The sequence below is a fragment of the Dinoponera quadriceps genome, unplaced genomic scaffold (assembly GCF_001313825.1).
Source record: "Dinoponera quadriceps isolate SergipeBrazil2010 unplaced genomic scaffold, ASM131382v1 scaffold367, whole genome shotgun sequence".
In the NCBI taxonomy this organism is placed as follows: Eukaryota; Metazoa; Arthropoda; class Insecta; order Hymenoptera; family Formicidae; genus Dinoponera; species Dinoponera quadriceps.
Genome location: NW_014554712.1, coordinates 1,723,276 through 1,748,502, shown reverse-complemented (window position 1 = coordinate 1,748,502; position 25,227 = coordinate 1,723,276). Strand labels below are relative to the sequence as shown.

Genomic DNA, 25,227 nt, shown 5'->3' with positions numbered 1-25,227 from the left:
TCGAAACGCGTTATATATATGTATATACGCACACGTTTCGTTTACCAACGTTTCGTCGCACTGTGCGTGTTCATATGTAGTTCAAACAGGCACGGTACATATTGCATAATGTTCGGCCTGTGACAGTTCGCTGGCATACTTTCTGGCACCACGCTCGATGGTTCCCTTTATTTCTCTCGTTCTTCCCTTCTCTCTCTCTCTCTCTCTCTCTTTCTTTCTTTCTCTGGTCAGCTTCTTCTTGTCGCAATATACACTTACGCTCAGCAAATCGATACAGTCCCTGGAATCCTTCCAGAATTTTCATTTCGCCGAGTGTGCGAGTCGCGTCGCGACGTTAGTTCGCCCCACGAATCGCTCTGATTGCCTCGAAGTTTGTTCTCGCAGCGGAGTAACGAATAACGATGCGACACTCGGATCGTGAGGAATCCTCGTCGGGATTAAAACGTCTCTCTCTCTCTCTCTCTCTCTCGATACAATAACTGATCCTGGATCTCTCTCCTTCTCTTTCTCTCCCTTTTTCTCTTTGCGAATTGCATGTTGTTCGTGCGACTTTATGATGGATGCGGACGTTTTAACATCCGACGAACTTCCGCTTCCGGGATGAACGCGTGGCTCTCGAGCCACCGCACGCGCTTTATCGAGCGCGTTTTTTCACTTTCTTAGAATGTTATTCAAATTTATTCCGCAATAAAAGTGTCGCGCGACTTTACATGTCCGACAACGCGCGGTACTTATCTACTTGGAATTCCTCCAACTCGAAACGTCTGAGTGCACATCTCGGCCCTTGAACCGCAAACGCCTCGCGCGAAAGGATTCAGTCGGAAGATCGAAATCCTGTCCGAGGCGTTCTTATTGTTTTCCAGCTCGCACGTCTTGCCTACTTTCGCCGAGATACAAAATTCGCGCGTAATTCGAGATTCAACTTGCTGGTTGGTTGCTCATGTATTTTTCATTGCGGTCGTGAAACAAAGAAAAAACTGCGACGTAAATATACAGGTGCTGAATGACAAAATAGCTTATTACCATAAGATAGAAATTTACTTATTGTTAACGAGAGATAAACCTATTTGATACATCAATGTGAGAAAGAGATTAAGAGAACGAGATCAGTAAGAAGAAAGGAAACAGACTGGAACGAACAAATACGCAAATTATCGGCGGAAAAAGACATAAAATAAAATATAATTGAAGTATATACATAAAAGTATGTACATAAAACACAAAGTATACGTAGAAAACATTGTAAATCATACTGTCATGGTATATGAAGTATAAGAAATACGGTACGTAGAAGTACAGTGTATGTAGAAATCAATGATCCTAATCATTAAGACGACATAGTGTTGGACAAGCATAAGTAAGAATAAAATTGAAGTTAAGTAAGAAATAGAATAATGACCGGGCATCGAGATGTCGGATTTCGCATTGTCGAATGTTGTAGTCGGCGAGAAAACACATTTATTCTCGGTAGTAGATTCATTCTCTCGAAAAGAAAAAAGAAACCTCCGCGAGCCGTAAACTACTCCGACTCTCGTCTGATTACTCATTGGGAGTTTCCACTGCGATGGAACGCAGAAATAGCCTCTCTCGTGATCCTCGGGAATGCAACCCCGTTGCATAAATAAGGACACGACGATGAACGTCCCGGGCAGATAGCGGTAAAGAACGACGTTCTTACGTAGTTTTCGCGCGCATCTCCCGTCTCCCGTACGAACCGAAGTTTCACGGCGGAGGACATGTGGGGGGGAAAAATCCCCGTGACTTCCCCGCGCGGAATGCAGGCGTCATGTTTTATTCATGGAGGCTGCTAAATGCCGCCCGGCGCCTGGTGTGTATGTATATTTATTACGATATCCGCCGCTCTTAAGACGCGATACTCGGCGATATCCAATGTGCGATGCTAATAGCAGCGAGCCACTTCGCACGAAATCCAGTCAGACCTCGGATATTCGATTGCAGCCGTCTTATACGTCTCCTTCTTATGACTCCTCGAGTCAGCTCCTCGTTTCCTCTTCGGTCTCTTTTTCGCGCGGAGTCGAGAAATCCAACGGAGTCCACGATGAAGCGTCGGTCATGCGTAAATATTTTCTAAAAAGAATTTCTGATATATTCTCAATATTACGAATTTAATACCTGTCGCAATTATTTTGTACACGTACAAGTAAATGTCTATATGAAGGAAGTATCATATTGTATATAGTCAATTATAGTTTTCTATAGTCAATTATATATTTCTACCTCTGATAAATACTTGCCAAGTAATATTGGAGTGGTCATTTCGCTTGGATCGAATAGATATTATTTTGAACGGTAGTACTATTTTTTCCTTCGGTCACACTAATTGATACAAAACGTGCCATTACGCGTGCGATAGTGCGATATTTCTCGCGAACTGATAGACGTGAGCATACAAATCGAGCGTGCGTCTCAATCTCTCCGCGGGCCGCGCTATTTGTCTCGCGCGCAACAACGAATCGCTATCCCATTACGTTCATTCACGCAGACCAATGAGCGTATTGCGGCGGAATATACACGCCGGGTGGAATAGCGGCTAAATCTTCCCAGTCATGTGCACGCAAAAGTGCGGGCCATGATTTACGGCACTTCATTCCTGATCGATACACAATAGTTCGGTTCTCCCTCCCTCCCTCTCTCTTTCCTCCCCTCCCTCTCTCTCCCGGATCCTGCGGTGGTCCGGAATAGCGCACTCTCGGTCTCTCTCTCTCTTTCTCTCTCTATCTCCCCAGCAGCAGCAGTAGCGATACATAAAGGCTCCGTATCCGTCAGCGTAGCACGGTAATGATTTCATCCGAGGCTCCGCGGAGCGCGGAGAAGCGCCCCTGGAAGACAGGAATTGATAGATTTCTCTCTTTTGTGAGCCCCCGGGAGCCATGCAAATATTGAACTGAAAGCACAAGGCTCCTTAAAGCGTTCCCTCCCTTTCGTCCCGCTATCGTCCCGAGACTCTTTCCGAGTTACGATCGTGGGTGAGGCAGGATGAAAAGCAAAGACAGACAGAGGGAGATGAAGGATGAATGGTGAAGGACCCGAAGGGGTCGTCGAAGTACGGTGCGCCTAAGTCGAGTAGGTTTCCGCTTTTCCTTTCGCGTCACCTTACCACCTTCGTTGTCTTGACCGATAAAGGCCTCACGTTCCAACTTCTGCGTTGTTTTCCACGTCGCCTCACTTTCTTCTTTCTCTCTCTCTCTCTCTCTCTCTCTCTCTCTTCCCTCACGTCCCTTTTCATTCGTTTTACTTCGATTCCTTTTGCTAGATCCTCCTTTTTCCCGATACACTTTCACCTTCCTTCCATCCTGCGGCCAGCTTTCTTTTCACGAGCTCCGTCGCGAAGCGAGAAAGTCTCACGGGGAGCGCAACTCGCCCCGAACGAGACTTTCCGACGAAATGAGAACCGAAAATGACAATCCGGAATTTTAAATTACACCGCACTCGGACCATTAGTTCGCCCGCAATCCGGTATTTCGTGCGAAGTAGTTGCCGACTCGTAAATGCACACCGTCGAAGAGTTTCGATTGCGTCTTTTCGACCTTACTTCCGGGGAGAGGCCGCCGCAATCTCGAATTCAGCGTTCTGTCTTATCCCTCGTCGGATGAACTTTTTGCGCCTCGTGTTCCGCGCGCTTTTTCGTTATGCCGCGCAAAAAAAAACCTAGGCGAGAAATTGATTTAAGCAGGACGGCAAAATTCCAAGCACACACACGCATCCACTCGTATGAGAGATATGCTTCCCCGTTTGTACGCCGTATAACATCGCGCATGCATGTATAGGATATCGTTATAATTGTTATTAAGTCACCCGTTCCTAATTTATATGTATTACAACACTAAAGTCATACATTATTATTGCATAACGCAATATTGTTATTTTTAATTATCAGTAATTCATTCAAACGCTCGAATGTTTGCACGAATGTTCCCGACTTCGCATGAGTTCCACTTCTCGAATATTTTCCTTCACTTCGCACCGCTCCTCCTCCCCTCTCGCGCGTACTGTCCCGATCCATATTATTCTATTAAAAAATCGAAGTGCGTCGAATAATATGACCAAGGCTGTATATTATTCCTCTTATCAGCGGCCTGCATATCGCATCTCTCTCTCTCTCTCTCTCTGCAACTCTACGCAAAGTGTGCATTCGATCCTTTTTATTTATGCAGTGCTCCGTGACCTGTGGCACTGGAGTGCGAACGAGGACGATCGAATGCAGAGACGGTGTTGGCGCTATCTCCGGGGATTGCGACCCTGCGGAACGTCCTCATGCCGAGCAGGAGTGCAAGACGAACGTCGCCTGTCCCACATGTAATTGCGTTACAAGTCCAAGTTAAACTCGCGTTGCCGCGAAGCGATTTAACACGCTATAAGCGCGTCGATCCGGACATACGTACTGGCGATATTCGCGCGCGCGCGCGAGTATAACTACTTGGGCGCAATCAGGGGAACGGAGCGAAAATTAACGAGATTCAAGCTCGGGAAATCGGTTTCCTCGTGCTCGGATATACGCGTCGTAATAACTCAGAGTATTTTTCGTCGCCGCGCGTTCTTTACGTTTACTAAGAGCGTTCGCGCGCGGACGCACACCGTCGCGCCGCATCTTGTTTGCCGAGCGATAGTAATGGCAAAGTTTCGCGATTTCCCGAACTGTTGGAGCCCGAACGATTTGACGCGCCTCATCGCGCGGAACAAACTCGCGAAAATAAAGAGCCGGGCGGTGAGCGAAAAATATCGTCCGACGCGGTTACCGTGCACGCTGTGGGAATATGCATCGGAAATGAGACGGCATACGAAATGTTATTTAGATGGAGACGGCATGACGCTGCCTTTGGTGCAACCGTATTCGCTGTCCCAAGTGTCGGAGAAGCTGACGGACCAGCCGGTGCCTTCCGAATCGACGTAAGTACCACTTACGTAAGCCCAGCCACATTGCGAGTGCAGCTCGTACATCTGTATTGCGGACCGTTGAATTTATCTGTTTTCCTTCCGTCTCTGAAAGTAGAGGACGCGTCCTGAAATCTTACATATGTAATTTTGGTAGATATTATTTCAAAAAATATCTTTATTCTTAATATACCACATCCCGTACTGAAAATTGTCTGGGATCTAATTGCACGGTAAAAAATTTTGTGCTAAAAATTGTCTATTGAAATTTCTCATTATTTTAATATGGAACATATGTTAAAATGTGCTAATTTAACGTTTCGACCTCAATCGGGGAATTAAGGGCGAATATCTAAGAATAACTTCGAATCCGTATGTGTGATCTATCATAAAAGGTTTCAAAATTATTACCGTATATTATTACCATATATACACCTCTTTTAGGTTTCTTCGATAAATTCTAAGTCAAGAGTTTCAACGATAAAATCACACGGGTTATGAATAACTTGGCTTATAGTGTTTAAAGCTTAAGAGGAGAAGAGCGCAAACCTATCTCGGTTAAACATAACATAAACAGGAGCGAGGCGAATCTTTTTTTTCCTACCGGCGAATCTTTGGAGGAACGCGGAAAAAGGCAAATAACTGTCTTGTTTGATCTAATTTAAAATCCAATTTCGGTAGTCTGCGAAGCGACTGCCAAACAATTAATTCATCAAGTTCCCGGTTCCCGGTTGAACTTTCCGTTTCTCTATAATCCTCACGGGATATGTAACATCGATTGCAATTCAAGAACAATGGCGGGAGCTTTGGAAGAGCCATTACCACCGTAGCGAAATTCCATAAGACGTTGGACATAGATTCTCAGTCAGCGTTTATAACTTTCTCTGTGTGTGAGGTATTATCTGAGAATTTCCTTCCGTCGTTTTAGCACGTGGCATTCTACTCGTCCGTTGTCGAAACGGATTTCGTCCATCATAAATCTATTTTCACTATCAGGATAAATGAGCGTAAAAATCTCGATTGTCCACGCACAATATGAATTGCACGATCGTGATAGTTTTAACTTCGTTTTATCTCGAAGAGATATTCATTTCGTTATTTATTACAAGAAGAATGCGCTATAAAGTGGATTTCGCGTAAAACTTTCGATGAACATAAGCGAGTAAAGATCAAATATAAAATAGAATATGATATAATATAAATAGAATATAATTAGTTGATTAATAAAACTTAAAAAAAATGAATGCACATATTTTTATATCTCACGATTGAAAAACATTTGGTACCACAATGTGGTATAATACATTATCGGAATAAAATGGAAATATTTTTTTTGTTATTTCTTCTTTTCTCGTTTTTTTTTTACTATTGGTAAAATATATAAAAAATTCGATTCGATTTGTGATTGACGAATTATTTATTGACGTGAAAATCTATCTACCGAATCAGCTAGAGTGATTTGGTTGAACTGTATGGAATATACAATAACAATAAATGGAAGGTGCATATTACATACAGAAACAACAAACGTCAAACGATATTCGTTTAATTTCATCGACGATTCAAAATATTCGGTGAAATAAATGAAGGCGTTGCACGTGATGCAAGAGAAATACGAGTTTTATTAATTAAATCTCAACGTTGTGTGTGATTTAATGATGATGTTGGAATAATTTTAATTATATTCGCGCGTATGTAAATGTTATTATCACTGCGTACCGCGTATCACAAAGTACTTAACGATAAAAGAATTAACGTGTATTCGAATATTTCGTTTAAAATCTAACTGAAACCAGATAGCTCTGTGAGAATTATGGCCGATGCGCGATATACGTTTGTGCCCTTTTATTCCGTTATTGCCGCGAATATACTCCTACTAAACATGATAACGAAATATGTGTACATATGTACACATATAGATATGTATGTATATATATATATATATATATATATATATATATATATATAAAAGAATACATATATTTATTTCTTTTTTTTTCGAAATGACATTTTTGTTACAAGACACACGTGCTTTCGTAAAAGTCCCCGCTGAATTCGGAGATTATCCTTTCTCGCCGGGAATTTTAGCTCCTTTTTTCTCTCATAATCTCGCATTTCACAACACATCATACACCTCCAAACTCTCTTTTTCTCTCTTTCTTTCTCTCTCTCTCTCTCTCTGTCTCTGTCTCTGTATTTTCCCTCTCGAGTGCACTGAAAATGGTCGACGAAATCTTGAGCGACCATCGCACTTTTCATCCCTCCGTGACCCAAAATCCAGTTACCGGGATTTCCGGCCGGATGCGTCCCGCCGCTTCATTATCTAACCAACACGAGATCCGCGAGATCAATCGCGACGACGACGACGACGACGATAATGACGACGACGACGACGTTACAGATTCATCGCCGAAAAGTGGTCGTCCTGCAGCGTCACCTGCGGCGAGGGCGTCAGGCATAGAGAGGTGCATTGCAAGATATTCCTCGAGTTCAGCAAAACTATCGCGATGCTACCGGACAAACAGTGTCCCGGCCCGAAGCCCGTCGAGACGGAGAAGTGCGTGATGCAGCCGTGCGGCGACCTGTTCGAAAACAGCCTGCCCTTCCGGGTCGAGACGGTAGACGACGGCGGATACCCCGAGTCGAGCTCGGGCTCGTCGTATAGATCATCGCTCGACGGAAACGGCTACGACAGCGACATCAAGGTCGCTCCGGGAAGCGACGTGCAGACGACGTACTCGTGGAAGGAAGCTGGATATACCCCCTGCAGCGCCACTTGCTTAGGAGGTAACGACGGCAGGCGCGACACCATTGTACCGCCAAGATTGTTTCTGATAATATCACCCAGAGAGGGATGAGAGTCCTCGGCGGGATAAGAGGTCGGGCATTACTACCATCCGGGTGGGTGGTCCGGCCTTCGAATCCCGCCCGTCACATCTGGATTTTAAATGATGGATAGTTTCCGCCGCGTGGAAACTCGCATTAAATACGCGGCTCGTCGCCCAATGCTAATGAACGCAAGGAGGAGGGGATCCCAGCCTGAGAAACGGCTCTCCCCGCGAGGCGTTTACGTAATCGTCGCGATAGAATCAATTTCTGCTGACGTAACGCAAAAAATCCCACGATGTCGGAGATGCCATGAGGAGCCAAGCACGGATGTTTTAGCGACATTAGATATTAATAATGTCAACTTATTGATATAATCATATACTGAGAGAAATTAATAATTATTTTCGGCCTCAACTATACCATTTTTATGGTTTTATTCAGAAAAATAATAGTAGCAACGTGCAAGGTTATTATTAATATTGGCACTGTAGCAACATTTATTAGAACAATCACTCTTTTCGTCACTAATTCTTTTACTATGATGATTATACTTACAAATACGAAATATTTTTCCTTCAGTGTAAGAGGATAAAATTGCCCATTGTGTATACAAAACGTACCGAATTATTTTTCGGACAAATGCGGCGGCAGCTTTCAATGTGTGAACTGACCCTTAGAATCCCAATAATATATTTGCACGAATACGCGTTATCAATTAAAATTGTCCGATAAATTTGTCCCTTTTATCCAATTGTTATATTAGCGAGCGATTTAATGACTTTACTTATTATGTTGCGAGAAATATTACTACTAGGAGGCAGTATTTTTCGCAACATAATAAATAGACACATTAAATTGCTCAGTAATTTAATTAGCAATTTAATGAATAAAAAGGTTATCGGGAAATGTTAATTGATAAAGCATATGCACGTACACTATTGAGATTCTAAGGCTCGTATTCGTAATCGTAGACATATTCGTCGTTTGCATCTTCGCGACAATTAAATTCACAAGATTCCGCGCACGTTATTATTGGAAACATTTGTCACGTTTGCTCTCGCGAAACGCGCACTACCGCGAGAGCACGACACGATCGGTCGGATAATCCTTTTCGCTTTGCTGTGCCGATTTTCTGCGTGATGTATAACAAAACGAGAGAGAGAGAGAGAGAGAGAGAGAGAGAGAGAGAGAGAGAGACGAGCGCGCGGAGAGTGTAGCACGCGCGCAAAGCCGGCATTGATCGTTCGTCGGATAGGATTAGAGAAACGAATTCACGTCGTCGACGTACTCCTCAATTAGCCTCGGCGAAATCGATGTTATCGTGCAATTAACAATGCTCACTTATAATCGCATTAAGATAAGTCCGTGTCGCCTGACGCATAGATACAAAGGAACGACGGAGGGCTACGCACACCACTCCGGACAGGATTATCTTTTGCCTATAATTCGAACCCGCGCACATGATTGATCGATAATCGGGTCCTTGTCTCTCTCTCTCTCTCTCTCTTTCTCTCTCTCTCTCTCTCTCTCTCTTTTTCTCTCTTTCTCTCTCTCTCTCTCTCTCCTTCTTTCTCTCATCTCCAGGTGTTCAGGATCTTATTATAAACTGCGTGCGCGACGACACCGGGAAAACCGCGATGCCTCTACTGTGCACCCCCGAGACGAAACCCGAAGCGAGGATACGAGTCTGCAACGACCATCCATGTCCTCCCAGGTGAGAGCGACGATGCAACCGGATATGGATTAGTTTAATGCCCAAATGTTGAGATGCCTCGCGTTTATGTAATGTTTGAGTTACCGTTAATCCGAAGTATGACACGTTAACCCTCCGGCTGTCATAATATCCTGATAACTTGGGCTACCGAACGCGAGGGCCCCTCATCGGCATTTGTAGGTTTCGAAAATTAATTAATGGCTTCCTCAGAGAGAAAAATGTATTCTCTGAATTTCCTAGAGCGATATCTCCGCTGGACAAACAGAGCAACAGTCGAGTAACTCGAATTGTAATGTCGTTTTATTTTTACGGAGTGAATTTTTTCACTCTACAACAGAGTGAATATTTTCACTCATTTTTCACGCAAAATCTCATTAATAACGCTTTAGGAACAATGCAATGAAAAAAAGTATTTCACGAGTTAAAGAATATAAATTAGAAGAATTCACTCTTTATGGTGTAAAACATTCGCTCCATCGAATAAAACATTCACTCTTGTGAAAAGCGAACTGTCACTTCATTCCGAGTAGCGGTATTTCCACTATCGCTTAGAATGAATTCTCGCTCGTTTCACTCCAAGAAATTTAGATAGCACGGTCCTACGGATGTTCTTCCTCGCGTGAGTGCGTTCGATGAAATTGCGACGGGGACAGACGATCGGGAATGAATTTATTCATTTGTCGCCTTTCGTGCATGCGATGAGATGCAGTAATACCGATAAAATCCATTCATCCGAGTTTTTCTCTCGCTCCATGCCGCGCTACGTATTTCGACGTTGACGTTCGTGACGCGCCATTTGCGAATCGCGCCCTCAAACGCTGCTTACTACTCTTGTACTCGATACATCATTAACGGTTCCCCGGCGGAGCGGAAATGCAATTACGTCGTCATCGCCGCGCTCTCGAACGCGGCAGCGCGTGTCCGCGCGACGACCTCGCTTGACGAATGCGTCATCGTTTGCGCCCGCAGGTGGAACTATAGCGAATTCACCACTTGCATGAGCCCTTGCGGTATCGGTATACAGACGCGTGACGTCAGTTGTATTCACGAGGTGACACGCGGCAGCGGCAGCGGCAGCGCCAAGACAGTGCTCGTCCCACATTACATGTGTCCGCAACCACCGCCCGCCGACAGACGATACTGCAACGTCTGGGATTGCCCTGTCAAATGGAGCACCGGGGAATGGGGAAAGGTTTGTACTGCGCGCCCGAGATTATTTATCAAACCCGGGGAGAGAGGAACCTTAAGGCTCCGGAGCAGTCAGCCAAGAACTTCGCGTTGATAGTAGCGACACAGTTCAGAATGACGAAAAAGATGAACTGGTAGAGTGCATGCAGCAAACGTCAGTCACCAGTCACCAACGCTTCAAAGCGTTTCTCCTTCTTCATCTATTTTTCGGGTCCGAATAAAAGAAGAAAAAGAAGGAGAAACGTTGCTTCGAAGCATTTATAGCGTTTACCGGGCCGTACTTACATGTGCTTGAAGAGCGACATGTTGACGACGAAACTTTGCGTTGCCTGCCATTTCGTTATTATTTGTTTAATTGTGCAGGTCTGACCTGTGACATATTTGTTAAACCCGTAAAAATGAACGAGAGCCGAGATTAGCTTGGAATCTCACACGTAGGAGCATATTTTCCATTCTTTTCAATAGCTGTGAAACCGTTTTCTCCGTGCTGTATGAATGGGGCCTTATTTCACGTACTTTTCACGGTTGAACTCCCCCCTCCGTGTTGCCGAATTAATTATACACGAAACTCGGATGTGAGGCCGTTACTTTTTACCATCCCTCTTGCCGTTATATTCCGCCCGATTGTTAAATCGTTTCGCGGAAATGTTCGAAATCACACCCTACCGTATGACTGATCGTGTTTATTTAACGACGAACACCCCTGTTAATAATTGATGTCGCGTTGTAAGACGCAAGCGCAAGATCGACGAGAATTTCCGGAGCTCTTAATCGAACCGTTTCAGTGCTCCAAGTCGTGCGGTGGTGGTGTGAAGAAACGAAAGGTGGTCTGCGAACAGATAATGGCGCAGGGTCGCAAGCAGAGTCGCGAGGAGCGCGAGTGTCCGGCGCAAAAGCCAGCCAGCGAGAAACCCTGCAACACCCGGGCGTGTCGTGAGTCGGATTCGAGCGTGCCGCCGATAATCACCAGCTCGAACACGACGTACAATCAAACGGACATCAACGCGAAGGTGGACCTGAGGATCGGCGGGGTCGCCAAGGTCTTTCAAGGCACCGGCTCCGTGAAGATTCGCTGCCCCGTCAGGAAATTCGACAAGTAAGCGCGAGCGCGCAACCGTGCGATTAGGTTGAAAGTGATGTCCGCTCTGGAAAGGACGATGGGTGAAATTTTAGGCTGACTTTCCGGCCTGAATAGTTTAACGTAAGTTACACGTGTAAGTTATACATGTGCTCTTATATTCTTCGAGCCGGCGAATTTTCACTACTTTTCCATGGATTTAGACGGATAAAAGTATTATCCATCATGTTCAATGACTTAAAAAAAACTGGTAAGATTACATATATAATTTATACTTTTTCAGCAAAAATCGGTCACTTTAACCTATCGTCCTTTTCCAGAGTGAAGTCTCCACTCAAAACGAGCGGAAGTTCACTCGAAGCGACGATGAAAAACTCTCGGAATCACAGAATGAATATTTTTTTTCAAATTGAGAGCGGATTCACACACATACACGCACTTATAATTCATACAAATGAATGATTCAATCGATCCGAATATATTCCTATGACGGTGGAATATATTCAGGTTCACTCGTTCGATTCCGAATAAAGGGATCGTCCGGCTATTCAAAGTGGAAAATTCGCTCAGTACAGATGAAAGGTCACTCGAATTCGAATTCGATTCGGCCATCGGTCCGCATTTTGAGTGGAATTTCGCTTTCGGGGAAATTTAGACGGCGTCACGTAACCGTAATTGAGACAGCGTCGCGATGTTAACGTAACGACGTTGTCAGAACGCAGATTCTGTGGTCGAAGGACAACAAGGAGATACGAAAGTCGAGGAAGTACAAGATCAGCAGGAAGGGCGCGCTGAAAATAATGGAAATAGCGTCCTCGGACGCCGGTCTCTATGCGTGTATCGGTAAGCGATCCGTTCCGCCCGGCGGGCTCTATGCTCGCGCACACAGATTCCAATGCTGCTGCAATGAAAAATGCGACGGTAATTTTTTAGCGGGGAACTCGCGCGCGGAGACGCAATTGATAGTGAAATTTCGCTCCAAAGAGCAGATAAGTAGCGAGGAATATTTACGGCTCGGCAATTCCGTTCACCTACAACGAAACGCGAATCTCGATTCCGCGCCGGCGAACTCGGGCGAGAGCCTCTACACCGATCGCGCAGGTAAGCGAAGTGCGAGTCTTTATTAAAAACAAAATGTTCACATAGAGGAGAAGGTAATATTACAGCCCTTGTAGGTATATCTACGCTATTAGGTCGAGAATTCGAACTAAAATAGATTAGAAACTAGAATAGTTCGGGCAATACTGGCGAATATAATCGTTAAGTTTTTAATGAAAAATTCTGATTATTAACAAAATTATTGTATAAAACGTAATGGGAGGGCTATATCGCCTTCTCCTCTACAATTTAGGGGTTTTACGTATGCATAAACAACAGCAACCGGACGGCACATTGTCGCCGATGTTTGGAAATTCAGAACTTCGACGATCTCCAAGACCTCCATTAAATTTTCCAAGACCTCTCGTATCGATTACTAACACAACTGTATGTTCTGAGGAGTGATCGATAGGGTAGAGTTTCGGTCTCGCAACTTCGATTTCGTGCGTTACAGCAGCCTACGGCAACCGCTTCGACAGCGAGGACATCAGTCACGAGCGGGCGTTTCCCAGCAAACCGACGCGGAAACCGCATCAGAAGAAGCAGAAGACCAGCCCGGCGCCGTTGGACGCCACGATGATGCACAAAGAGCAGACCGTCACCTCTCTCAACCAGGTACACCACACGAACGAATCCGATCCCGTCGGAGGATCGTACGCTTACGATAATCCAAATAATCCGGCGTGTTACCTCTGACATCTTCGCTTAACGAAATTACGCATACGCATGAATTTTGTCGAAATTAACATACGTTCTATCTTTCTCTTTCTCTTCCCGGGAAAAAATGATCATGTATGATTACATATAATTATATAAAATCATATATGAATTTTGCCCATATATGTGGTTACATACATGATCATATATGTATTTATACGAAAAAAAGATATATTATTTAATGAAATTTCGATATCATGTGCTGTCAGAAACACAAGTAGCCAGAAGCACTTCGATCGCATTTGCATATAGATATACAAATTAATTCGGTGCTTTTTTTTTCATGAAATTTAAAGTTTATTTACAAAAAGTCAAGTACAAGTTTAACGTTCGAGATAATTTCCATTATTTTCTGAGATTCTTTACTCCGTAAGAAAATTGAAATCTGAACCAGAGTTACAAGGACATTAAATGCAAGGGTGCCGAGTTAATTTGTACACCTAATAATTTGTACAACAACAGTATTTTTCGGACTTCCGTTGCCGGCATACAGGATTACATATAGTCATATACGGGTAAATTTCATATGTGATCTTTTCTTTCCCGGGTTTCTCTTTCCCTTTTTGCCCCTTCTCTCCGGTGACGGCTCTCTGTGTATTCTCTATACCCTGCACTCGTGGACTAACTTTTCTTCGGCGTTGGCTATTCGATCTGCTTGATCAATCAGCCGGGGCATCACGAATCCGTGGAGTCGGCCGCTCCATCGAGCGCCTCCGCTCTGGTGCCGCACTTGAGCTACTTGATATCGAGCTTGAAGGTAAGATGTTAACGCCCGACTGAACTTAACGAACTTGCTGCGTGCGGGTGCGCTCGCTCTCTCGCTAGCTCGCCTGCCCTCGAGCGGTGTATGTTAACGCTCCTGTAAACTTCCGATCAGCGAGCGTTCAGCACTCCGTACGGCACGTTGCACGTTGTTCCACTCCGAAATCTCCACTAGTTCATTGTTAACGCGCTTTTTGACAGGCCTACTGGCCGTTCCGTAGCGAAGTAAGCACGAGCGACAACCGCAAGGCGGCCATTTCCGCGAGGGACGGCGGAAGCAAAGCGGCGTCCACCAAGTACAGATTGTCGAACGGGAAGGGGGGCGATCTGACGTACCAGAGCCTTGAAGACAGTTTCGACAGTTTGTATCGCAACACGATTATTCCTGACAAGACTTTCGGCCCGGACGAGGAGCGGATTTTCATCGACGTCGATCCCTACGACCTGGACCTGGAGTCTGTGTTCGGGTTGCAGCATCAGGGCGACAACGTCGTGTCGACGGCGCCCGTCGCGGCTAACAAGCTTACCGCCAAGCAACCTAATATCGATTATATCGAGGAGTCGCTGAAAAATGTGAAAAGGTATTGGCAAGAGTCGAAAGAACGGTCGAAAGACGAGTCGGGGGACGGGTCGAAAGGTCAGTGGAGTACCACGCCCAAGGATCACGTACGGAGCGGAGCCGTTGGCACGTCTCCGGGAGACGCCGGGATGGACGTGTACTATGTCGAGGACTCGTCGAGCACGAAGAAGAAGGAATCGCCCGAAGAGAGGCGCAGTTTTGCCGACGACGGCGATAAGTTCATCAATCACGGTGCCGCCTATGGTAACGCGAGGAGAGCCGGCGGAGATCCATCGACCACGCCGGCGGCGGCGGCGAGAAACCCGGAGGAGCAGCACCGGCCGAGGACAGCGCCGGAATCGGCGCGTCGTCGCGATCGCGCGAACGGGACAATTGATTACAGCGACGCGTTGTTCGACGACGAGTCGGATGAGCGGGAGATCGTGCGGCATACGGGAAATCGCACGACCGATTATACAATCGTGCGATTCCCGGCCACCAGGAACCTCGACGGAGGCGGAGGAGCGGGCAAGGACTCGACGTTGATGGATGATCGAGGCTCGACCGTTGTCGAGGAGGTGCCTGACGAAGACGCGAGAAACTTATCTCGCGATCGGGAGGATCATGCCGGCTCCATGGAGAAGGCCTCCTCGCTTAATCTAAAGGAAATCTCCAAAGAGGGGGAACAATCGACCGACGAAGATAAGGCCGTTTTGACCTCCACTCCGGTGGCGGAGGACAACACGACCAAGGACCCCGCCGTGGAATCCCTCGCTGTGTTAGGTAAGATTCAATGTCTTCAAAATCATTTTTCTTAGAGCTTACTTTTTACTTTGACATAATTTGTATGGCAGCTTTAAAAGAGTTTATAAAAATGAGACATGTGGCTTAATTTTCCGTTGGAAGATGGACTATTTCTATGCTTATACTGTGTTTTATTTCGAGCTAAAAGAAGCCTGATAATGTAATATTTGTAAGAAATTTTAGTTTCTCCGACAGTATGAAACGTAAAAATAAGAAACTATAATGAAAACATATTCCGTTGTTTTATGATACGATCATTTACACACTATGTTTCTCTCTCTCTCTCTCTCTCTCTCTCTCTGTTTCTTTCTTGGTGGTTTGAATAGTTCAGTAATTAAACGAAAGACTTGTAACTCAGCTGTGGACAACACGGAAAGTCTGGTATTCGAGTGGGTCACAACCGACTGGTCGAAGTGTTCTCAAACTTGCGGAGGAAGTGGGTTCCAGGTAAGATCGTTTTTTTTACACCTCAAACCGTTATCGATCATTAAAAATTTTACGGATTCGTGCCGTTCTGGGAAGTTCACGTTTACGAGAAAAAATGTTTTACAAGAAGGTTATTTTGTTGGGTTAGATCGTTGTTGCGCGGAATTGTCTGAAAAACGCTTGAAACTGTGAGCTGGATGTTCGAAAAACGGATAAACGATGAAACGTAAAAATAAGAAATTATAATAAAAATATGTCCCGCTGTTTTATTTTCATACTATATATTTTAATTTACAAAGATTAAGTTATAATTTATATTTCTTGAACGATATCAAGATACGAAGAACGATATCATCGTGTATCAACGGTAACTATCCTGGCTTTAACAAGAATGATCTAAAATTAGTATCAATACATTTTTTTATTCATTAAAGTTACAGTTATAAGTTCACGGAACGATATTTATTGTTTTGGAAAGAAAACAATATTTCGCAAAATAGGAGTTATAACAAATCAGAAAATTTAATCTTTTTATTGAAAAGTTCGATCTTGTAAAAAAAATTATTAAACAATGGATTTTGCAATCTTCGGAAAGTCTCTACGAACCAATAATTACTAACCTTAATGAGTAAAAAAATTTAGTGATACCAATATCAATTCACTCCTGTTAAGGCCAGGACACGTTCGAAATGAATTCCGATTGGAATTGTTCAATTATTACCTATAAAATACAAGAAAAATGTTGAGATTAATTGAGTGAATCCGACCGGAATTCATTCCGATTCATGGTCACAGTTGATACATGATTCTTTTGCAGAACAGAATTAAAATGGGCACATTGATATTAACATTCATCATAAAATCTCTTTTTTTTATACCAAGATATTATTAAAAAATATACACTTAACAGTCATACATAACAGAAATTCATACTTCTATTAATTTACAATTTTTTACAACACCCAAAATTGTCGGTATTAATATTATTCGTGGAAGGAAAAAGACACTAAAAGGCGGCCATTATATAGTGATTGATTAGGCGAGCCGGAATTTTACGTATTGCGAGGTGATCTCTTTACGCAGATGCGAGGCGCGCAGTGCACAGTTCGCACGGCGATGTTGAACGGCAACTCCACGCGCGTCTCGCCGAGGACGGTGATCGGCGCGACGTTGTGCGAGGACGCCGGTCATCCGGTGCCGCAGAAAGTGCGACCCTGCGGAATGGGCAGGTGTCCCCAGTGGCACACCACCGAGTGGACTCCGTGCGAGACGTCGAGGTGTTTCAATTGGAAGACGGCGATGCAGAAGCGGGACATCAGCTGTCGGCTGGCATCGGAGGATGATCGGGAGAACGTCACGTTGCTGGATCCGAACAAGTGCGACGAGGCTACGAGGCCGCTGCAGAGACAGGAGTGCTACAACGACGCCTGCAAGGGCGTCTGGCGGGTCGGCGAGTGGTCGGAAGTAAGCGATCGATGTTAATTGCTACCCTGAGGAAAAAAATTGCTACGTTCAAGTAAATATTTACTAAGGCGTATCGTAGTAATTTTTTTACTTGATTCAAATAAAATTAATTACTGCAATACTTCTTAGTAAATATTTACTTGAAAATAGCAATTTTTTTCAGTGTACGAAAGGAAAGAGGTCTCTTAGATTTATATGTACATATTAGCATATGTGTTTGTTTGACTAAAGTTCGTTTCGTACAAAGAACATAATTTAATTGCGATGATCCCTAATGTTTTAACGATGCTCTTCGACTGCAGTGCACCGCGTCTTGCGAGGAGGACGGCATCAAATACAGAATCTTACAGTGCGTCTGGTTTGGCACGAAGAAGCCGGCGGGAAATGCCTGCAGAGACATACCACGACCGCCTGTGATGAAAACCTGCAGAGGTTCGCCTTGTCCTCAATCGCCGGGTAGGTTTCTTCAAGGGATATTTAATATTGATTGATATATTAATATTTTACATACACTTCAATATTCACACACCTCTAATCAGGATTGGGTAATAACTAGTCATTCAGTTAAAATTTAAGTTAAAAAGTTAATGACTTTTAATTTAACTTAGTTAATTTTAAGTGAATTATCTCTTAATTCAAGCTAGTTAAATTAAAATGTATTAACTTTTTTTTATATAAGTTAAAACAATTCATCAATATAACATTATCGCAAGTAGCTTATAATATAAAATAAGAAAAATAAGAAAACCATGCCAGCATACTTTTTTATCTCTTTGAATGTTAGTGTTCTTCTCTTATATGAAATCCTAAGCATAAAACAGTTGGTACTTTCTTATGATAGACTACTTTTTTTTATTTAATACATAAACATTAATTGAATCTACAATTAAAAAGTTCATTCTACAAAATTGCATATATATATATATATATATATATGATTTTTGCATAATTAATTGTTAACTTTAATAAGTTAATTTATTATTAGCTTAATTTTTAATTAAGTTAATTCGGATTTAGATAACTTTTAACGTAACTTAGTTAAAAATAAAAACTTAACTTACCCAGCCCTGCCTCTAATTCACTATGGGGCCATAGTTTCCACAACGAATTAGAGGGTTTACACACGATTGTATAACTATTGGTGTTTATCTAATCACGTCATGTCGTCGTTGATATTAATCTCGCGTTAATTCGCATATAACGCAAAGTGCAATATTCCGATTAACAAGTGTTCCGTATGCGCAACATTTGCAGAGGACTGCAAGGATCACTCGCAGCTGTGCGGCAGAGTGAAAATAATGAACATGTGCAGGGTGCCGCTGTACAAGAAACAGTGCTGCGCATCGTGTCGCTAAGTCCGAGAGAATTGATTGCGAGTGACGTGTGCGAGGATTAAACAAAATGAACGATGATGATAACGACGACGACGACGATGACGACGACGATAATAACGATAATGATGACGACGAGGAGTGCGCGTGGGACACAAGGAGTGTAAATTGCGATTAGTCGGGGAATTACTTAATGACATATGTAAAACGCACTCGGGATGCCTGTTGTTAGTTAAATTATAACACGCGAAAGAAGCGTACCACTGTGAAATCATGTTGCACAGTATTACGATGTCCAATTTATAGATAAAGGATATTCTGAGGGAGGGAAAAAGAGAAAGAGAGAGAGTCTAACGACCAAAACTACTTCGCCGTAATAGTTTTCTCGTCTTATCGTTGCAAGAAATCACTCCATCCTTGCTGCGGACGTTCCTCTTGCAAAAGTAAAAAAAAAAAAGAGAGAAAGAGAAAAAACAAAACAAACCCGTCAACCTCGACAGTTTCCTAATTAAACCATAATTTTCTAACGTATGTCACACGTAGTTTGGCGCGATTCCTAATTGCGCACGCTCATTGCCCCTAGTTACAAAAAAAAAAAGAAATAAGTAACGATAAAGAGGAAAATGGAAATTTGGCGTTCGTCCAAGAAAGTTAACGAAAGCGTTATATTGTTATAGTCTGATGAAAGAAGGAGAAATAAGAGAGAGAGAGAGAGAGAGAAAGAAGGAAAGAGAGCGATAAAAATTTACTACGTCCTGGGCGGAAAAAAGACGTTATCGCGACGTACCGTTGAAAACGACACGTTATTAAATGTTGTCAATGTTGGTGCTTTAAGTCGCACGGAAAAAATGGCTTTAAGCAGAACGATATTCAAATTTTAACAAACGAAAAGAAATCGAAGAAAAGAGAAAAGAAAAAAAGAGAGAAAGAGAGACCGGGTTCGGAAAGTTTCGAGGCGTAGTTGATTTGTGTCGCGCGTAAAGCATGTTAGAGAATCGATTTCTTGTCCGGCACTTATTTTTTTACGCTTCCTTCTCGCGACAAGTGCACAATCGATCAATTACGATTATATTGGTTTCCGAAAGAGCGGAGGGGGAAGTTATCCCTCGAGGCTGAAATGCGCCGCTTTATCTCCTCGTGTGTACCAGATTCTTCTTGGGCATTAACATAAAGCAGAGTTTCGTCGCGTTTCCAAAGAATTTCCTTACATTCCGCTATAATCCAGTAGAGATATACTTTATGTCCGCGAACGGGCTTTTTTTCTTTTTTTCCTCGTATTTATTGACGCGTTTATCCCTCTTCTTTAGTTTTGTCTTTATGGATATAAATTATATTGTACGAACGGAAAAGAAAAAAATATATATATAAATATTATATATATATATATATATATATATATATATAATATTTATATATATATTTTNTATATATATATATATATATATATATAACGTTACTTATATAAGAATATAAGTTATGAATGAATCATTATGCGCCTATAAGCGTCCCGTCGGGCGGTCTTACGCCAATAGATCCTAAGCAATAAAAATACATAAGTATTGTAATATAATATTTTGTTAATAATCTCTCTGGCGAAAATTCGTGAACATGACCGTTTCGTTGTTGGTTGAAGGGCCCCGACATTACTTACGTGCCTCTGTGATCACTTCACCTCTCTACCTATCATCAGACACTCAACTCCTCAACAGAATTACGAATATTCATTTATCGCACATTCGTGTAAAACTCATCGGTGGAACTTGTTACTCGATGTTTTTGAAATAGGAACGATCCCTCGTGCAGGTGACGACGACTGTATGTAAGATCTTACGAGAATTCGGGCCTCTTTACACTATTATTTCTAATAAAGGGTTGATTAATTACATCATAGGCGCCGCCGAAATCTGTTCGTAGGAAGCACGCACCGGCAAATCTATTTTAAGAAATTGAAATCCACCATGAAGTGTGTTCTCAAATTATTGCAGAAATCCGATTAACCCATTTCGTTCCACCGTTCCTATATAGGAACAGCGAGTTTACTTATCTTCAGAAATTTGTTTATCTGTGATAAAGGTAAATTCCCACTTAGACCTTGTCACTGAAATATAGTTTGGACTTATGCCTTTCAGAAAAGAAATTTATCTGGTGAAAATGGCCACCACCTATCACCTCCTCGACGATAGTTGGAAGATGGAAAAACTTTGAAAAATACACGCTTTTTACTCCACTGCCTTACCTTTCTAATTAATCAATGGAAAATAGTAAAGAAATAAAAAATTGAAGAAATAGTGATGTGGTATTACTGCCAAAAATTCAAATTGTCAATAATGATGATTTCCGTTGATGACATGCCATTATGATTCATCAGGTGAACAAGGTAAAGGATGTCCTGACTATTTTCCGGAGAAAACGGCTAGTCGGAAAATTCTGATTTTAGATTTTTTGAGTTCCCTGGGTCCCAATTATCCTAAAGCGGTACTTGGATCTCGTGGATCTCTCAATATTTTTGCAAGTCGACCCGAAATGGATTAATACAGTAGTCGATGTATAAGCTCGACATTCGATATTAACAGCGATTTCACAAACTCCATTTCACGTGAAGTGAAATCGATTGACAACACGAGTGCGTTTTTCTTACGAGAACTTTTCCGGTCCATCGTTAAAATACGAAAAGTTACACGAGTGTACCCCCGTTCCTCCCCTTCCTCCTCGCGGCGCCTATGAGTACTTATATGTCTGTACGATGGTATGATTTTGACGAGATTGTGAACAGATTTTCGCTATCAACGAATTTGCCTCGACACAGCTAAGCGGTTTGCCAAAAAAAAAAAAGAAAAAAAGAGAAACGAGCTGACGTATATAAATGAGATAAAAATATATAATTTATAGGATACTATTAAAGTCAAAAGGGGGAAAAAAGAGGTAAAGGATAAAGGTATATTACAAGCTACGTAAATACAAATTACCGAGATGCACGCGTATAAATACGACTTTATATGTTGATATGATGGAACTGAAATGTACGGAGAATGCGGGAGAATTGTTATTCGGATTTTGTATGTATTCGGACGCGTCGGAAGTCGTAAAAATACTCTCCTTCAGCCAGGCGTATTGCCTCGATCGGGAGAAATTATACAAGCGACTTTCGGTGCATCCATACGTATGATCACGCGGCCAGTAGACTGCGAAGAAGAGTACGTAACTGCCATATACAAAGTGTCACGTGGTGATCACAAGGTGTTGCATTAACATATATAGGTCAATACAGTAGGTTACCTATTCGCTTCGCTGATCCGCCCGAAGCGCTCGCTCAAAGACGGACTCGACGCGGACTTGGCGGTGTGCGTGCTTGCGAAACGATTTCCACGCATTTTTTCACATTTTCTATCGGCAAAAATGCGCGCAAGTCGTTTGCGCAAACGAGCATACCGTACTCGCGCGCTTACCACACAGAGAAAGAATTAGTATCAATTCAAGACCCGTGTTCTCGTGTATAAACTAAGAAATCAAACAAAGAATTGTATCATTTTAAAGATACCGTTCTTCCTATATCCGACACTTTCTCCTCTCAATTCAAATAAAAATTATTCTTGGATAATAAGAATATATTTTTAATGGAGCTATATATATAGAATTTTTTCACGTAAGCAAGACTTATCTTGACGTAAGATTGCGTATTCTTGCTTACATACAAATCTTGATAACATAATTGATATTAGATTTTTTCCGTGCAGCAAAGCGAGTAGGTAATTCGCTATACTTACCTGCGTGTTGATACAACACTCTCCACATTGTTATGTTTTTTTTTCCTCTTTCTTTCCCAACAGACACTTTGTTTATCGATACTTACTTTACGATAATACGACTCCGAACGTATTAGCAAATCGACTTACGGTATATCGACTCGAGGGATAAGTTATTTTCCAAGTTAATCAGCATAACGATGATTCTTAAAGGGGAAGATGAGTTCCGTGAACACACACGTACACACATTACATTTTTGTATATATTACGATGTAGGTATGTAAAATGGCTCCACACACATACACACATACATACACACATACACACACCTAGTACCGTACTATAAGCATTATTGTTCATTATATCTATGTAAATATGTAACTGCCTAAAATGCGAATAAAACAAGAGGATATATCACTGCACAATACCGCTACAGTCATTCTCGTTCAGGTTTATTTGAAGGGGGATTAGAATTCTGAGGCCGCTTCTTAAGTACGTATCGCATGCTGCAATCCTCTCCTGTAATCCCTTTATATTCCTTCATTTTCTTCCGCTCCGCTTCAGTTCGCCCGAGCGCGGAACACGTTAAAAATAACGATTGCGAGAATAATAATATCTTTTCCGAAATCTCGACTGTATTTCCAAATACCTTACATTACAATTACAAATCGTTATACGCGTACGATCGAATACACATCATAGAATTATTGCCTCCATAATTGACCATCGTTAGTTTAGCGCAGTTTCAGGGTGTCCAGACGAATAAGCGCGCATCCATAAGCGCAAATTCAGGCAACGTCGTGGCGTAAAATTGCCGTTACAATAGAAGTAAATGCTGTCTAAGAGGCAATTTAACAATTACGACACACCACGATGGGAAGGTCTATTAGCTTGCGTGACAACCTGCGTGATGGCAAGGAGAAAGAGAGAGGGGGGAAGTAAAAGCTGTAAAACGTCACATTAGATGTTAGAATTTGTAAATATGGATGCGCGTGGTTATCTACTATAAAATATTCAACTCTCTATATATATATATATAATTTTTGTTTTTCTATATTATTATTATTTTATATTTTATAGTATTCTAAGAACGTTCTTATAATATTAAAAAATATTACACAACATTCTTAAAATATTATAAGAATATTATTTCAATATTTAATAATATTCATATGATACTCTAGGAATATTACGCGCTTGTAGGGCGTTATATATCGAATGCGACGGTATGTCACGGATTGTTCCGCGTTCGATTCGATCGTCCGACCTAGTAATCTGACGATCAACACTTCATCCTTCCATCCGTACCATAAAAACGGCGGTGTCCGTAAATAAGCTCGAATGATTATTAATTAGCCTGACGTTTCCAGAGACGCAGCGTGCGCGCCAGGCATCCCCTCGACAGATAACTCGGTTTTCGTCGTAATTAACCGGCGAATTAATCGACCGATCGCTCGCTGAGGCCGCTTTAGGGACTGTCCAAGCCCCAGGCTTGCGTCACGTCGCTCGGGCGCATCGGCCAGAGCCTCTTTAGCAAGGTCCAGCCGATCTTCTGCGTGGACAGCAGATACTGATTCTGCGGGTCGTGAAGGTGCGAGTACGCGCCCATCACCAGGCTCTGGCACATCCTGGCGCACACGCTGACCTTGAGCACCCTCTTCTCCGCTTCGCTGAGCTTCTTCACACGCTCGTAGCCCTCCACCACGTACTTGCCCATACCGACGTCGGCCGCTTGCAGGATCATGTAGCAGAGAACGATGGCGAGCTCGAAGACGCGGCAGGTCCTCTGCGAGTCCCCGAAGTCGATCACCGCTGCGACGTCTTCGCCGTCCGGACTGACGATGATGTTGTGCTCGTTCAGATCGCCGTGTATGACCCCTTGCTCCAGCTGTCCGGTCACCGGCAACACCTCCTTCTCGAAACAGACGATCACGTCGTGCACCAGCTGCCTGTCCAACGGGCTCTTGAGCGCGTACGTGAACTGCCGCAGCCTCGGCACCGAGGTGAGCATCCACAGGGTACGGTGCTCGTAGTAGGCCGGATGATCGAAGCCCGCTAGGATCTCGTCGATCCTGGCGGCGTGGACGCCGATTTTCCGCAGCAGCTCGCCGCTCATCCTCGCGCGATGAAGAAGCTCGCCGGGCCGGTAGACCAGCAGCCGCACCGCGTACCTCTCCATGCTGTTGTCGCTCTTCAGGCTCTCCAGGGAGAAGTAAGCGCCGTTCAGGTTCCTCACCGGCACGGGGCAACGGACGCCCCGCTGATCGAGATAGATCATCAGCTCGTTCTGCGCCTCGAGGACGCCGCTCTTCAGCGAGTCCAGCGAATTGATCACCTTGAGGACGTAGCCGGCCGTCTCCGGCCTAGCCACGTGCGGGTTCGCGTGCGCCTCCTCGCACAGCACGTGGTAGTTGCGGTCGTCGTACGCGTCGAGCTCGCGCACGCTCGTCGCCCTCATGCCGTACAGCCGCTCCAGCAGGCCCGCCGCGATCTCCCCCGTCACCGGCGGCCGTATGCGTTGGCCCGGTATCAGCAGCGTGTCGTTGTACTCCATGCTCCGGCGACGCTGAGCGCTACGCACAAAAATAGCCGCCGAGTTATTAAGGGGGAGGGGGGGGGG

The 25,227-nt window shown here is 43.5% G+C and overlaps 2 protein-coding genes across 5 annotated transcripts in view; one reads left to right on the top strand and one right to left on the bottom strand.

Annotated features, from left to right (window-relative positions):
- The window catches only part of LOC106741043 (ADAMTS-like protein 3), a 236,339-nt gene extending 212,274 nt beyond the window's left edge, over positions 1 to 24,065 (top strand). For 2 of the 4 annotated variants that reach the window (XM_014612609.1, XM_014612606.1), the window contains 15 exons: positions 4,176 to 4,317; positions 4,815 to 4,908; positions 7,295 to 7,680; positions 9,307 to 9,436; positions 10,406 to 10,628; positions 11,410 to 11,720; positions 12,418 to 12,545; positions 12,636 to 12,803; positions 13,255 to 13,415; positions 14,185 to 14,274; positions 14,481 to 15,621; positions 16,001 to 16,089; positions 17,152 to 17,532; positions 17,835 to 17,988; positions 18,787 to 19,449. In XM_014612609.1, the coding sequence (XP_014468095.1) occupies positions 4,176 to 4,317; positions 4,815 to 4,908; positions 7,295 to 7,680; positions 9,307 to 9,436; positions 10,406 to 10,628; positions 11,410 to 11,720; positions 12,418 to 12,545; positions 12,636 to 12,803; positions 13,255 to 13,415; positions 14,185 to 14,274; positions 14,481 to 15,621; positions 16,001 to 16,089; positions 17,152 to 17,532; positions 17,835 to 17,988; positions 18,787 to 18,887 (3,699 nt within the window). In that variant the 3' untranslated portion in view covers positions 18,888 to 19,449. Of the gene's footprint in view, positions 1 to 4,175; positions 4,318 to 4,814; positions 4,909 to 7,294; positions 7,681 to 9,306; positions 9,437 to 10,405; positions 10,629 to 11,409; positions 11,721 to 12,417; positions 12,546 to 12,635; positions 12,804 to 13,254; positions 13,416 to 14,184; positions 14,275 to 14,480; positions 15,622 to 16,000; positions 16,090 to 17,151; positions 17,533 to 17,834; positions 17,989 to 18,786; positions 19,450 to 23,977 lie in introns of those variants that run through there. The other 2 variants (XM_014612608.1, XM_014612607.1) reach the window with 2 other exon arrangements.
- The window catches only part of LOC106741046 (hydroxylysine kinase), a 2,607-nt gene continuing 1,438 nt past the window's right edge, over positions 24,059 to 25,227 (bottom strand). The window contains exon 2 of the mRNA XM_014612611.1: positions 24,059 to 25,180. Within this exon, the coding sequence (XP_014468097.1) occupies positions 24,076 to 25,161 (1,086 nt within the window). The 5' untranslated portion in view covers positions 25,162 to 25,180 and the 3' untranslated portion in view covers positions 24,059 to 24,075. The remainder of the gene's footprint in view (positions 25,181 to 25,227) is intronic.